The 15772-nt window shown below is 35.8% G+C and overlaps 1 protein-coding gene across 5 annotated transcripts in view; it reads right to left on the minus strand.

Moving 5' to 3' along the window:
- LOC117570427 (myosin heavy chain, non-muscle) overlaps positions 1–15522 on the minus strand; it is a 32246-nt gene extending 16724 nt beyond the window's left edge. For all 5 annotated transcript variants that reach the window (XM_052006079.1, XM_052006078.1, XM_034252080.2 and 2 more), the window contains exons 1-3: positions 15249–15522; positions 8042–8257; positions 2278–2434 (exon numbers count right to left, since the gene is read on the minus strand). In XM_052006079.1, coding sequence (XP_051862039.1) covers positions 2278–2434; positions 8042–8257; positions 15249–15380 — 505 coding nt within the window. In that variant the 5' untranslated portion in view covers positions 15381–15522. The remainder of the gene's footprint in view (positions 1–2277; positions 2435–8041; positions 8258–15248) is intronic.
- Positions 15523–15772: the final 250 nt, after the last annotated feature.

The raw sequence follows: 15772 nt of genomic DNA on the forward strand, positions 1-15772 counted from the left end.
CTAATTTCCCACACACTAAAACATTTTTTATGGAACTGTTTTGAATACGACGCCTTGAAAATAAAAACCCCTCAAAAGTAATCTGATCAACTTGAGAAAGATTCCGTTTTTAACAAGGTTTTATATCATTCGTTTATCGCCGCAAATAAATCAAACTTTTTAAAGATCAGCGCTGCTTATCTAACAAAAATATGTAAGTTTGATATTGATCTGCTCTTGGCACTCCTCGGAGTCTCCTCTCTCTTCAAAACACTCCTCTTTACGTACTCCTTGTTGCAACTGTCAAAGAGAACAAGTTCAGCAACATAACGAAACTCAACAAAAGTGGAGGCAACGCCTTGAGGGCGTGGTCGTTGTGTCATAAGCAACAAAAACTTATGACATTGGGCGCATTATGAGCCTCACTTTTGACTTCAGCTTCGCGTTCCAAAAGCAATAACAACAACAAGAAATTGCAGCTTGCCAGAGAGAAAGAAAAAGGTGACCACTGAGTGGACAACGACGACGACGATGATTATGATGATAATGATGATGATGATGGTGAATGTAAAGTTTTGGTGCGTGTTTGTGGCCCATGGAGATGGAGCTTTGGGATGGGCTCTGTTGCACTTCGCTCTGTTGGGTGGGGCAAAAGCGGGATTAAGCAGGTCGACAAAGTGCGAGAAATAAATCAAAAAGAGCAACGTAAAAAGCCGCACCCATTCTTATTCCGATATTTTCGGCAACGCAAAGTTGAGAAAATACAAAATGTGCATAAGCAGAAAACAGAAACACAAAAATTGATTAAACGGCAAATATGGTGACAACAAAACAGAAAAAGAAACAACGAAAACAAATGTGAACAAACAAAATCGCTATCGTCAGTTCGAGTTGAATTCTAGGCACAAATATGGCAATGGCACGTATACGCAATATTACGATACAAAGCGATAAACAGAGTGGAGAAAAAGGAGGGAAGGGAGTGGAGACTAGCTGGAGTTTGTGCATATGTTTTTGCAGCCAGAGTTGTGTCTGAGTCATCGTCATCATCATCATCATCATTATCAACGAAATCATCGTTAAATGTTACGCTTCAAACGGAGCCAAAGACCAAAAAGCAACGCTCCAGGTTAAAAAGGAAACAAGTCTGAAAACTATAATAGAGTTTGCTCGACTGAAAAATACTTGCTATAGAAATTTGGGAGAGACTTTTAAAGATTTGAAGTGAGCAAAACAAAAAGTGACTGTCACTAAAATTGTTCATTGAAAAACTTCACATAATTGTGGAACTATTTTTCTTTATTAGTCAAAATTCCACATCTTAAATATCTTTGCACATCAATAGTCAAAGGCCTTTATCTAAAAAGAAGAGTTATAAAAGAAAAGCTAAAACCTCATCATTCAATTGGAAGATTCTTAATAGACATTCTACAAAATGTCTAAAAATAGTTAGGGACAATTTTTAGTTCTTAAACTGTGACAAGTTTTCAAATACATTTAATGCAAATTAGTTGTAAATAATAACTCTGCAGTATAATGGAAACAAGTTGCATCTTTAAAGAGTAATATATGAAAATATGACATCTCTAGCTCTATTAATTTATCAGCTATAGAAGTTGCAGCAATCGGACAGACAGACAGCCGGATATTGAAAAATGACTGTAATACCATATTATATAGTATACTTTATAATATAATCACACAATCGCTGCATTACAACTGACTTACATTATACCCTTTAATACCCAAAGTTGTTGGGTATTAAAACCAGTTTCGGTTTCACATTAACTGATTAGAAAAATGCGCAACTCCCGCGCTGTTTCCCTCGCTCTCTTCTTCTCTCTTTCTTTGACTCACTCCACCTCTGAATTCTTCACTCTCTATTGCTGCCCTTCTTTTATGGTCTGTCTCCACATGATTCATTTGGTTTTCCATGTCAGTTGCAATCAGCGCTGAGGCCCCAGAAAAATAAAAACAGCATAAGCAGTGACAGCATTTTGGGGCAACACAAAAGTGTAGCTTCTTCTGCTTAATTCAGTCACGCAGTTCGCGGAAATTCAGCATATATTTCCCCTCTCCCCACCCATCCAACAACTTCCCCATCAAAAAAACTGATATCTTATCAAGGTATTTTTTCGACTGTGCGTTGTTTGTTTGCCTTCTTTCTTTTTTCTTTTTGTTTATTTGCCACGCTCTGGAATTTTTTCGATAAAGGCAAGTTTTTTGCAGCAGCAACAGCTTAATGCAGCTATATATAAACATAATATCATACTATATTGTAGTATGTGTTTTACTTACCACCCAACATGTTTCTATAGGCACTGTCCGTTATTGCAAATACATGCGGAGGCACTTCGTGTCGCTTTATGCCCTTATACCGTTCCATTATCTTTTCGGTATAGATGGGCAATTTCTTGTAGGGATTGACCACAACGCAGAAGAGACCGGAATATGTCTGCAAAGAGAATTTGGAAATTAGTAAAGGTAAATCAGATAAAGCATATTATAAAGCATATTATTATAAATATAATAAATTCGAATGGGATTACAAGATTGTAAAAGAAAAAAATGCATGGGAGAATATTTTTTTTGATAAATAATACAAAATAAATATCATTGACCGCAGTTTAAATACGAAATTATCAGTAGAAATAATTATAGCAGGAGTTCTGACAATATTAAGATTATTCTGATTTATTTGAATGTAAATTTCATATATAGTAAAAGAAAATACGATAAAAATTAAAAGAACTCAAAAGAAATTAAGCGATAATAAATAATAATAAATAAATAATACAAATTAAAATTATTCTGTTTCGTTTAAATAAGAAAATATGTATATATAGATCAAAAACATTCGAATGCGAGTCAATTATTAAAAAGGGGAAACTTAAGAAAAACCCCAAATATCATTTATCTTGAATTGGAATTGTAAGAGGAAGAATATAAACAATAAAGAAAATTCAATAGAAATGGAATGTGAATAAGAAATAAATTTATTTTATCTTAGCTAAAAGATTACCAAAAGTGATGGCAAAATTAAAGTTAAATAAGGTCACTTTCTGAAGGACAGGAAATGCATGGAAATAAAAGATTGTAAAAGAGAATGTGATAAAAAAGTGAGTCAAATTTAATTTTTGATATTTTCACGATGAATAATGTGAACAGAAAAAACATAAATAGCATTAATCATGGATTAAGATTGTAGGAAGGAATGTGAAAGAATTCCAAAGAAATTAAAGAGACAAAATTCTTGATAATAATAATAAATAAATGCACTTTATGTGTGCAATTTAAAATCATAATTATTTTAGTAATAATAAAGAGAGGAAATACATTTCAATGTGAAAGTAAGACAAAAATTAAAATGAGATAATCTAATATGGAATAATGTGGCACTAAAAAAATATAAATAAATAAATGTAAATATTATTCATTTGAGAATGAAAGGAAATGTTAGAAAATATATATGTTAAATTAAAGAAAAACATTATTTGACAATTAATATGAGCACATATAAATATTGTTTCAATAATATCAAAAAGTCAAAAAGGTGTGACCATGGCTGCATTAAGCCAGTTCTTGTTGACAACTCCATAAGACTGGTCAAACAGCTGCTTGACATTTGGCTATGTTGGGTCATAAGCACATAGAACAAACAAACAAACGAAACGCATAAATTCGAGTTCAAGTTGCAACAAATTAGGCAGCGACAACAAGTCGCTTTGGATGCTCAGTGGCCTAGTTAATGTTGCCCAAACACAGTCCATAAACAGCAGCCAACACGCATAAGCGTGTGTAGTAAATGTATCTGTATCTATACGTGATTCAAATGTATCTGTATCTGCAAGTCAGTGCAACCCACATAAACATGTGCGGTACCTACTTACTACTCTACTACTCTATATAGCATAGATACATGTGTATGTGTGTACTCTAACTGGACTGATCTATGCGTGGGCACTAAGTATGCGGCTCTTGAATGCTTTTCAGATATTAAATAAACATTAAATGCGAATTTCGCGCTGCCAAACTTAAAACCCAAACTCAAATTCAAATTCAAATTCAAATGCTGCCCACACATCAACAAAAATCAAATCGAAAAGAGAAATTGAAAGTTGTTAATTGTGTGTGATTTGGGGAATCGAGTGAATTTTTAGGTAACCACAAAATAATCATAAAAAAAAACTATTTCTCTTGATATTTTGAATCGTCATTTGCCCAAAGATGATTCACAATTTAAGCTCGGAGAGTGAGAGAGAGGGGAGCTCATGCATATATGCCATGAAAAATCACGTCTTGGCAATCAAGACAAGCAACAGCAACAACAACAACAAACAACAACCTTGTCAGACAGTCCAAAAATGGCATCTGAAATTTTGTTGCTGTTTTTGGCAATCGTTTTAGAAGTGACGACCATGACGAACTCTCTCCATCTCCCTCTCTCCTGTTGCTTGTCTCGCACTGCTGATTCATTTGCCGGCTGCCGCAACTGATTTATGCTGCTGCCTCATTGAGTCATTGTCCTGTCGTTGGCCCAAAGGCGGAGCGAGACAGCGATAGATATAAAGAATAAGCGTTAAAACGTTGCCTGCGATCTTTAACCGCAGCCAACTTCACCCCCTTTTAACACGCTTCCTCTCTCCCGTCAGCTTTCGCTTTGCCTCTGCCTCTTCCGGCCGGCAATTTAGTGTTTTACCAAATATGGTCAAAAGATCGTTCAAGTGTGAAACGTGGCGACAACGCGAAAAATTTTGCGCATAATAATAAGTCAATATTAAAAGAGACATGCTTGATGAAATGTATGCAAATGTGACAACGACAATTTATTTAATTAAGCTGTTGTGGGTTGTGCATATACTGACTTTAGTATATTCTACACACATCAAAAATACCAATTAAGCTAAGCAAACAAAATGGTCACTCTGTGTGGGAGTTAAAATATTGAAGGGGTGGCAACGCTGCTTGAAGAGTTTCAGAACACAGTAAAATGGCGCAGCAATTATTTTGGGGGTATTCTTATATACCCCTTTCATTGCGGTTACAGGGTATAAAAGTAATTTATGTGAACGTCAATAGAGACGTGTCGAGCCTTTCAATTAAGCCCCGCTGAGCTTTGAGCCGAGCTTTTTTAAAAGCAAAATGCTGTCAAAATGCAAAGGTAATTGTTGCTGTTGTTGTTGTTGCAATTGTCCAACAGAACATTAATCGAGAAAAACTAAAAACGCAACGTGTTGCAAGCAATTACAGATTATGCACAAAATGTCAAATGCAAAAACGTCGGTGCCTTTCATGTTAATTACGTGCCAAGTTGCTCGCGAGCTGCCAATAATTTTTATAATAATATGTAGGTAATATAATTTATATGCCGCAACGTAGCCACAATTCGCATGCATCATAAATAAATGAATATCTAAACTATAAAACGAATATATCTTTCGTTCGTTATATCTTCTGCATAATCTGCAGCCAAAAGGAAAATGTGACATATTTGCATTCGTTCGTGGTAAATTGTAAATCTTGCAAAGCAAATTAAGTGTCATCAAGGGCAAGAAGAAGATGTGGGGGAAAACACATTAATATGGCTTAAGTGTTGTCTGGTCTGTATGCAATTTCAATTAGTGCACAACTCAAAGTTAGTTAGAGGCGACTGTTCTAGGCTAACATAGAGTGAAGAGAGAGAGAGATAAAAGGGGAAGAGCAAAGGGGCTGCATCATTTCGTTGGCTATGTCGAGTGTATTTATTTTTAGCTGCCAACGCATTTGACGACAGCTATGCAAACAACAACTCACACACACACACATCGCATTATCTGTTTAATTGAAATGTGAACTCAGCTGGTTCAATTGCATCAACAACAAATTGGCAACATTAAAGAAGACATCAAAATTCGCAAGCAATATGCAATACGTAGGCACAACGAATTGGACGCCACTGTGTCTATGACCGGACAAGACGCCCATTCGATTGGACATGCATGTCAAACAAATTGCCAGTCGCCATATTTGTTTTTGCAAAGTGTTGACATTTGATTTGCATGTAATGTACTTTTTAATATTTACGCAGTTTCGTTTTTGACGTGTATTAATTATGAACAAGCAGCAGGCAGCAGCTGCCACGCAAATTAAACTTAAAAATCAAATTAAATGTCAGCAAATTACAATAATTATGCTGTTAAATGCAGCAGCAGCAGCCAACGCAAAAACAACAGTGACAACGATCAGCCAGCCAACCTCTCTTTCTCGCACTCTCCCAGCAACCAGCAACATTTTCTGCTATGAAAATGGAACAGGTCAAATAGAGAAGAGAGTGTGTAGTATTTGCCTGTGTGTGAGAGTGCGTGGTATGCTGGTATAAGTGCAAAGCTGACTGCGCAGCCAGCAGCACAAAACGTGTGCGTCGGCGTCATGTGCTCTGAAGCGTAGCGCGTCAGCGCCAACAACAACAATAACAACAACAGCAGCAATGTGTATAAACAAATTCAAAGCAGTACGCGCGCCCACATCAAAAAACCAACGGCAGCCGCATTTGAAAAGGCCGAAAACAGTTTGCGCATTTAATTAGACTTAACAACGTCGACGGCATTGTTGTTGTAAGCAGCAAGCACATAAAATATTTATGTAAAAAAAAAAGCGCCGCATAATTTGTAAGCAAAGAGGAAGCCGCAAAGCCCAAGTTATTGCCAGAGAGAGAGATAGAGAGCGGCAAAGAGAACGCACACCCACAGCTGGCGAGCTCAAGCTTAGCAACAACAGCTTGGCAACATGTTGCTAACACTCTATAGCGAGTGAAACTCAGTTTGCAGTTGTGCCTTTTTTATTGGGTTAATGAGTAAGGAAATGAAGGGGGACAAAGGGGCGATGGCTGCTTAATCAATTCTCAATTTGTTGCTCATTTCGTTCTGTTATTTATGTGTCAGCATAAATTTCTATTAATTGAAAATGCAATTGAAAGCAGCAACAGCAGCAGCCGCAGCAGCAATTCATTGATTTATATTTAAGCCAAATTTATGGGCAGTAAGCGTGGAATTTTTTATCTTCATTTAACAAATTAGATAAGTTCATTTTGCTCAGCCTTTGTTTTCATGTCTTTTGGTTTTGTTTGCCAAATTGTCAAACGCTTTTGGCATAACAATTAGCAGCGGATATGTAAAGGCTTTAAAAAGCCAGCGCAGTCTTGTTAAGACATTGACAAATGCACTGGAAACGAGCGACAGACGATTGATGATTCGATATTTGTATTTGTGTTTGAGTGTGAATATATGTGAGAGTACGAGTGTGAATGTGTGTGTGTGTGTCAAATATTTGCTTTGCTTTTAAACAAATATGAGAAGAATCGAGACTCGATGGCGTTTCGTTTTTCAACATTTCCACATAACTTTGAATAAGCCGCAGCCACAAGCGAGAGAGGTTTAAAAAGTTGTCACTAACTTGACTAAGTAAAAGATTAAAGTGTTATAGTAGTGAGTTCAACTAAAAAATATATTGCTTATAATGGTATTCAAATTAATAAATAAATTCAATTTTCATTCAACAATTTAAAAAACATAAATTTAAACAAATTAATATAAATTAGCAGCTCTCATTAAATCTTTGACATTTACTCGAAAAAATAATTTAAGTAAGTAATTAGCAATAATTAATGAGCAATTATTTAAGACAGCAATTTTTTGTAATTCGCGCAGGGAATTTAAATTTTTTTTTTTTAACGAATAATAATTTAAACTTTTAAGTTGTATTTTTTTATCAATACTAAAGTAAGATCTTTCAAGATCTATTATTTTATATTTTTTTACATTTTTATAGTTTGTATCTATTACTTTATATCATTTTTGACTCTCATTTTCAAATAAATAAGAATAGTTTTCTAGCGCAAACAATCTTTTAAAACAACCCTCGCTGTGTTCAATGTTTATTCAAAGTTCGCGTCATCATCGTCACATTGCCAACAGCTGTGGCAACTTTCAAGCGATTCCCTCTAATGGCTTTTTATCTACACATGCACATGTACATATATGTATCTATCTATATAGGAGTATTTGTGTACAACTTTGTTACTTACATAGATCAATCCAGAGTAATATCTGTCTTTGATGTTGTGCAACACAGATGCCTCATTGAGGCACGTCAGCTCGGCCATATCCTCGACTTTGTCGAACTTTGGCGGATTCATCTTCTGTATGTCATCGCGTAGGATCATGACACGCTTGCCGGTCTCGGCCAATTCCACCTCCACCTCGTCGCCATGTTCGCGCTTAATACTGGCGGCCACGAAGCCCTGCAAATAAAATAAAAAAAAAAAAAAACGAATTTAATTAATAAAGAAATCAAAGCAATTTTACATCGAGAGTTAGTCACACACATTTCTTTTTGGTTGTGTCGGTGAGTCACAGCCACAAATCAAGAGTCAATTAGCAGAGTTTCATTTACGGTTATTTATTTTGTTGCATATCGTATATCGATAAATGCAAATAAGCATAACGTATGAGCGAATGAGACAGCAACAGTGTGTGCTGCTCTTACTGTAGTTAAAGCTCTTGCTGCTGCCAGCAATAAAAACAATGCAAATACCTTGTTATCGCACTCGCACTTACACTCACACCACTCGTGTTGTTGTGCTACTTCTTTTTTTTTTGTGTTTGTGTTGAGTGTGCTTGCATTTGTTAGTATGAGGGCATTTGCATGTGTATGTGTGTGTGCAAGTGCATCTCTTAAGGCAGCGCTGCATGAGTCAAGCGCCAAGCACAACAGCGCATCATCAGCAACACCAACAACAACAAATAACAACAGCAAAAGAAACAAAAAAGAAAAGAGGAAATGCAGACGATAAAACTGACGCCCGTTCAAGTGCCGTTGCAGACGACGACGTAGGCAGCAGTCTCAGCAGAAGCAGCAACAGCAGCAGCGACAAAAACACAAACAGCCAACGGGAAGCAGCAGAGGATAGACAGACAGAAGCTGGGTGGTGCGACGCCAGGGGAAGGCAGTCGCAGTAGCAGAGGATAGACAGACAGAAGCTGTGTGCGGCAGCAGCTCACATTCATTCTGTTTTTGTCTGCAAGTTCAAGGCTCTCGCTGCTAGCTCCCCAACCCCCCACTCCCTCTTTCTGTCTCTCTTATGCACGCACACGCTGCTTTTGTTTATACCCAATTTGTTTTTGTGTTAATCAACACTAATTGAGAGGGAATTCCTAACGATTATTGCCCTTATTTATGTGGTTCTTATAGTTTTAACAGTTCATGCTCTTTCATCATTTTTATAATAATCTGAATCTTTATGACCTTAAATAAATACTTCTCACGATCTTTTCTGCTACGATAAAATACCCAAAGTGATTTCCACTTTATCCCTTGTAAAAATTCCGCGCTACGTCAACTGGAACCAAGTTCTGCCTTTCTGATTTTCACATTTCAGATTTCAGATTTTCTGCCCCCACGCAGGGTCGGTCTCTGCCTCTTTTTCGCACATTTTGCATGGCAATTAATGTGGCAGGAATGTACACAGCACAAAATGTGGTATGCTAAAAGGAAAACAATAACAAGCGATCGCTTCATTAAGTCTCCAATTAGAACTCAAGTGCAACACCAGCAGCACCTGCAACACCAGAGGGAAACAGAACTGGGAATCGCATTATTTGGATTCCTAATTCCAGTTTATATTCCCATTAAAAGGGTGAACGCAACACAAGTGCAACGAAATGCATTAACTTCCAACACAACTACAACAACAGTCGGAGTCGAAGAGTGAGGGGAAACCTTAAGTTAAACATAAGCACGCCCCAATGCTCAGTTCCATTTTCATTCGCATCTTGTTTATCGCCCATTCAAATGTGTGTGAGTGTTGGTGTACGTATATGTGTGTATCTGTTATCTTTGCGCTTTTCCGGCATAAAAGATAAACACAGGGAACGAAGAAAACACCATGCGTTCTTTTTCCAGAAAACCAGCAATAAATTGTTGTTGAATTATGAGTGTACTCACGAATCAAATATAATAAATCTTTATGCAACTGAAGCAGATAATGCCAAAGATTATTTTATCTTGTACATGATATTGTTGAACCCTTAAGCACTCTTGTAAATAAAGCTATTACTTATAATCGATGTTTATAATTTATTTGAAAGTTTTATAAACATGATCCTATAACATTTTTGAAAAGTTTCAGTCATTTCGATTTCTTATATCTTTGAATATAATGTTTAAAAAGTTTCTCAATATGTTATAATATGGTATATAATTGTTCAAAATCCTATTCAACTTTTAAGTTCATTAAAAACTATTGTAAATATGTCTTTTATTATTCAATTTAAAAACAATTTTTTTTTCTCTATACGTATTCCTTCATTTCTCCAATTGTTAAAAGATATGTTAGAAAACAAAAAGAAGAGATTGTTGCTGCTTTGCCTGCTGCTCACTCGACACCAATGAGATCATCAATCAGCTGTATTCCCCGCCCGCTATTCAATACACTCCTTCACCTCTGCTTCTTCACTTTACTCTCTTCGTCGCACTCTACTTTATAGCTTGAGCAAAAGTTTATAGATGTTATCTACATACACGACACATTCCAAGCAATCAACGAAGCAAAACCAAGCAAGAACAATAAAAATTAAAAAAAAAGCAATGCCAAAGTTATCGACAATAATTTTCGAAAAGAAATTCCCAACAATATTCTTAAATGTTTCTTAAGAAGAAGTGCAACACATAAAAATATGAAAACCTTGAACTTGAGTTGATGTTTACACAAAAATTAAATAAAAACTCAACGCGCATGAATAAATAAGTTATTTTAGCCAGATCTGCGTGGATATTAACCAGGTAATACCCAATTTTCGGAGGGGGCAACCTCTGGATTGTTCTTTTGTTTACTTCATAAATACATATAGAGGTATAAATAAATAAAAGGTTTATTCTCAGGCGGCAACAACAGCATTCCTATCATGATTCCCCTCGCTCTCCATCTCTCTTTCACTCGCTTTGTGGTTGCGGCTGAGTGAACGGTTACAAAGATCTCTTCTTGGGTTCTCAAGTTCTCTGAAAACAAAGCTCACAGCTCACACTGTTGCTGCTGACCAGCCATAATAATTTGTTAGTCGCCTTTTTTCCCGTATTTTATGTTGCCCCTTTCTTTGCCACCACATTTCTTTTAATCGATCAACGCATATGCATACACATAACATATATCGATATACACGCAAGAGAGAGAGAGCGAAAGAGAGTAAAGGAAGATTGTGAGAGAGTGAATGAAGCAGGTTCGTTGACCGTAAACCGGACGAGAGACGAATCCGAAAAAGCTTCGGACTCTCGACTATGGCTACGTTTGTCATTAGCGGTAAAGAAGAGACACATTTGTATCAGCGAGGGAGACAGAGAGCGGGAGAGAGAGAGAGCGACAGAGAGAAGAACCTGTAAGGTTCAAGCTTGAGGTTCTTTGTGGTCGCTGGCTCGTTAAATGTGTAAGAGACGTGCTCCCAAATACTTATCAGCACCAATTTGAGAGTGTGTGGGTGTTGTTGGTATAGCTTACATACATATGTATATGCTTAACGAACTTTCTTGCCCTGAACTTTGAAGACTGAGCCAAGAGAAAAAAACAGCTCCTTGGGAATTTTGAATAGCTTAAATTTGAGCATATGATTTGGCTTATAATAAGCACAAATATTCACGAGATTTTTAATTATACTATTCAACCACAGAAATCCAAATATATAAAATACTTTTATTTCTATCAAAAATTAACTTGATTGCCTTAGCAGTAGCTGAGTAAGTCGTAAATTAAAGTATACATGACTTTATTATGTCTTTAACTAAATTACATTTGCACATATGACAAAAACCCTTAACTTTTTTTAACAAGTCGAGGCTATTAATGCGAACTAAACAAAAAATATCAATTAAAATATTAACTTAAAAGATATATGTATATAGACCTCATTAGTTAATAATACTCCTAATCATCGATGTTGTTTTTATTAGATTTAATATTTTATAAAAGATAGTTATAAAGCATATCATAACAATAAAGTTTTTCTAAGGCATCAAATCGAAGTAAAATTTTCAATTTAAATATTCTAAGTTAAAGATATAAATTATAAAGTTAAAAACCTTTTAATTTTAACATACTTTCAATAATCACTATTTTTCATAGCTTATAAAATAACAAAAATACTATATTAAAATAGTAAAATTTTCTAAGTCATCAAATCGAAAAATTTCAATTTAAATATTTTAACTTAAAGTAATAAAAAATAAAGTTAAAAGCCTTTTATGTTTATAGTACTTTCAATAATCAATATTTTTTACAAGTTTATAAAATGGCAAACTATACTTAAATATTGCCCTTTTCATAAACTATAAAATCAAACTAAATTACAGTATTGCAACTTTAAGTTACAAGAGTCCAAAATAATCATAATCGTTCATTTCAGATTCGATATTTCTATGTATCACCTTAGTAAATAAATTTCGAAATATTTCAACCCATATGATTCATCATCTGTTTTCAACCGATCTGTTCAAACAAATACCTGCATAGCTATCAATAGAGTCATGCCGCTTAATCTCAATATATCTTATTAATTTACGCACAGATGATTCAATCAATTCGTATCCATCAGATACTTTCGCTGCCTGTGCGTAGCTGGCAAGTGAAACATTAGCTGAGCCCAGTCGTATATCAACTTCAACTTCAACTCGTGCACACGCACAATGACACCCATTGTTCACTTATTTACATAGATACACACACAACACAAACACACACGCACACACACATGTATGCTTGAGTGAGTGTGGTATATTTTTAAGATACATATTTTGGTTGTTGCTGTTTTTTGCTGTTTTTACATTGCGCAAAGTTTGAACAGTTGTTGGACTGTTTGTTCGCTTGTTGTTGGCAAAACGAGTGCACAAAATGTGTTGACACAATTCCCAATACCCTTTTTATCCATTTTGCCAAGAAATGAGTGTAATTGTAGCCGCTCTGCAGCTGCGAATGTATCTGTGTGTGTGTGTCTTGGACATTCCAGCGGCGCAACAGTTTGTGCCATATGCATTATCAGTCCGTCCGTCTGCCTGTCCGCCTGTCGTTCTGTCTGTCTGCCTGCTTGACAACTCATGACAATCGTCAGACGCGAGTCGTGCCGTTTTTTACTCTTTTTCCCTTTCTCTCCCTCTCTATCTCTCTTCAATTCATTTTATTTCTGCTTTGTTTTTGTATCTGTTATTTGTGGCTTTATCTGTGTGCGCTTAAAATTCCTTTTGGGCTAAGCAAATGGCTTTTTTTATGTGTAAGTAAACGCGTAATTACTGAAAAATGCGACAAGTTGTTGTTTCTGTTATTATTCTTATTATTGCCAGAGACATGGTCAAAAGCCAAACGGGCCTACAAATAAAGTTGTTCTTATCTCACAATTAGTGTGTGAGAAATTTTCTGGAATGTAAAAGTACTTCTAAAGGGCTTATATGCTAAATTTATGCATTTACAGGGTATTTGCTAGCTTTGCATTTACCAAAAAGATGCCTAGAAAATTCAGGGAGCTATTTTTTTATTTTTTTGAGTGCTACAGGTTGAATGACATCTGGAATCAGAATGTACGACATTAACTGAGTTATATCGCTAACAAAAACATTTTGCATAACAATTCAAAGGGCGACAACAAAATGCTAAAACCGTTGCCTTACGTTTGTCATCGTTATCGTTATCGCTACAAACACACACTAACACATACAAACAGAAATATGTCTAGTGTATTGTATTTAATGCAGATTAAACTTGTTTTTTTTTATTTTTTTGTCGTCGTCGTCGTTTGCTGCTATCACGCAGCTATTGCGCTCTCCCTCTATCCCTTGCTCTCCCTATCTCGCTCGGTCACTCCCGCTCTTTGTGGATGAGTCAGCGTGCATGCAAATTGGAAATTGCTAACTGTTAACTGTTAAGCGAAACAACTTCGCAAAACGAGGTCGTTTTAATATCTGCATAAGTTTCAAAAATGTGTGAGAAATGAATGAATGAATCTTTCTCTGAGTTGCTGCAGCCTTTTGGCATGAGTGTATAACCTGCCCGTTGTGATTCAAATTTTTGTTTTGGCCAAACCAAACACAACCAACAACAACAACAATGAGAGACGTGTGTTTTCCTCGACGGATGTTTATTTAATTTTATCGCGCGAGAAATTCAAAGAAGTTGCCTCGCTGCATGATTCATGCGATGAGTGCGCAGCTCAACAAGGTGATAACTGCACGTAAAGCTGTGAGTGTGAGCAAGACGGAGCGAGTGAAGTCAGGCAAATTGATTGCTCATCGAATAGTTCCACAACTAGTTCCAGTTCATATTTTTCGTCCCCTTTCCACGAACTACGTTTCTACCATAATCGGCTTAACATTTTTTTTTTTTTTTTTGCTTTTCACCTAGAATTATTACGACTTGTAAATACCCTAATAATTGTAAAATAGAAATAGGAATTTATGGAGGCAAGCAAAGAGTTTTAAAAGCGCTAACAACTGCAGTGCAAATAACTTTAAAGTTTTTATTTACGAACCGTTTGCTTTCCTTAATTCTTTCGTTAAACAATTTACTATAATTTAGTGTTACATTACTAACAATAATGCATAATAATTTCATGTTAAATATTTTTTTGTTAAGCTAATTAAAATAATACTATTAACAATTCGGAATACAAAAAAAAATAAAAAATTTCAGAGATAATCATCAAGTTTTTAGGCTATGCACCTCATTCATATAATTCAAATAAATTAGCTAAATAATAATAATCTCAAACATTTTAAAGAATAACAAAAAATCGTTTTATGAATTGAGATTTAGTAAAAACAAAGAATGAACTAAACTTCAATATAAAATGCGGGCAGCAATAAAACTGGTCAAACTCGCGTTCAACAAATAGCAACAACAACAACAACAGAAGAACAACAAGAAGAATAAGAACTCAAGCCAACGCCTGCGCAACGTCAGTTAGGCGCTCTACAGGTTTTTCAGGTCGTTTGGCGACAGCGCAGCCGCTGCGCCGGGTGAAAGCCAAGAGTGTGGCCAGAGTGCAAGGAGCATGACAGCGCCCAAAAACAACAAGGCAGGCAGAATGCGAGTACGTAAACAAATGAGCAAATAATAAGAGGAATGTCTGTTGGTATGTGTGCTCTGCCCAGTGTTGGAAAGTGTTCTCGCTCAATTGATGTGGTTAGTGCTGCCAAGTATCCTTAATCAATCATATTCGCTAATAAATATGCATTTTGCATGTTTTGGACTATCTTACCTGATTCTCGTGGGGAACCCAAACCAGACGCTTCTGTGTCCATTCGGCCTGTGTGGCCGGATCATTGAATTGATTGCGCTCCACCGAGAGATATTTCAACTCGGGGTCATTGCGATCGACTTCTTCCGACATTTTATTGCGTTTTTCGTTGAATTTTTTTTTAACTTTTTATTTTCTGTTTTTTTTTTTTTATTTTCGTGCTGTGTCGTTGAGGTTTTGGTTTGTTTTTCTTTTCTTTTCTTTATTATGCAGTTGCAGGTTTTATTATGATATTCTGTTGGTTTTTGGCAAAAACAAAATTCACATTAGATTTGTCGGCATTCAAATTTCTTTTCTTTTTCTTTCTGCTCTCTCACACGCATTGTAAACAAACAAATCTACACATACACACTAACACACACACATGCATATCATCTCAAACGTCAAGATATATTTTTTCTTTTTCTTATTTTTTGCGGCACATTTATTGTATCTCCAAGACGCGTTCGCCGTTTTTTTCTGCTTCTGCTTTGTCGTGTTATTTT

This window comes from Drosophila albomicans, chromosome 3 (assembly GCF_009650485.2).
Source record: "Drosophila albomicans strain 15112-1751.03 chromosome 3, ASM965048v2, whole genome shotgun sequence".
NCBI lineage: Eukaryota > Metazoa > Arthropoda > Insecta > Diptera > Drosophilidae > Drosophila > Drosophila albomicans.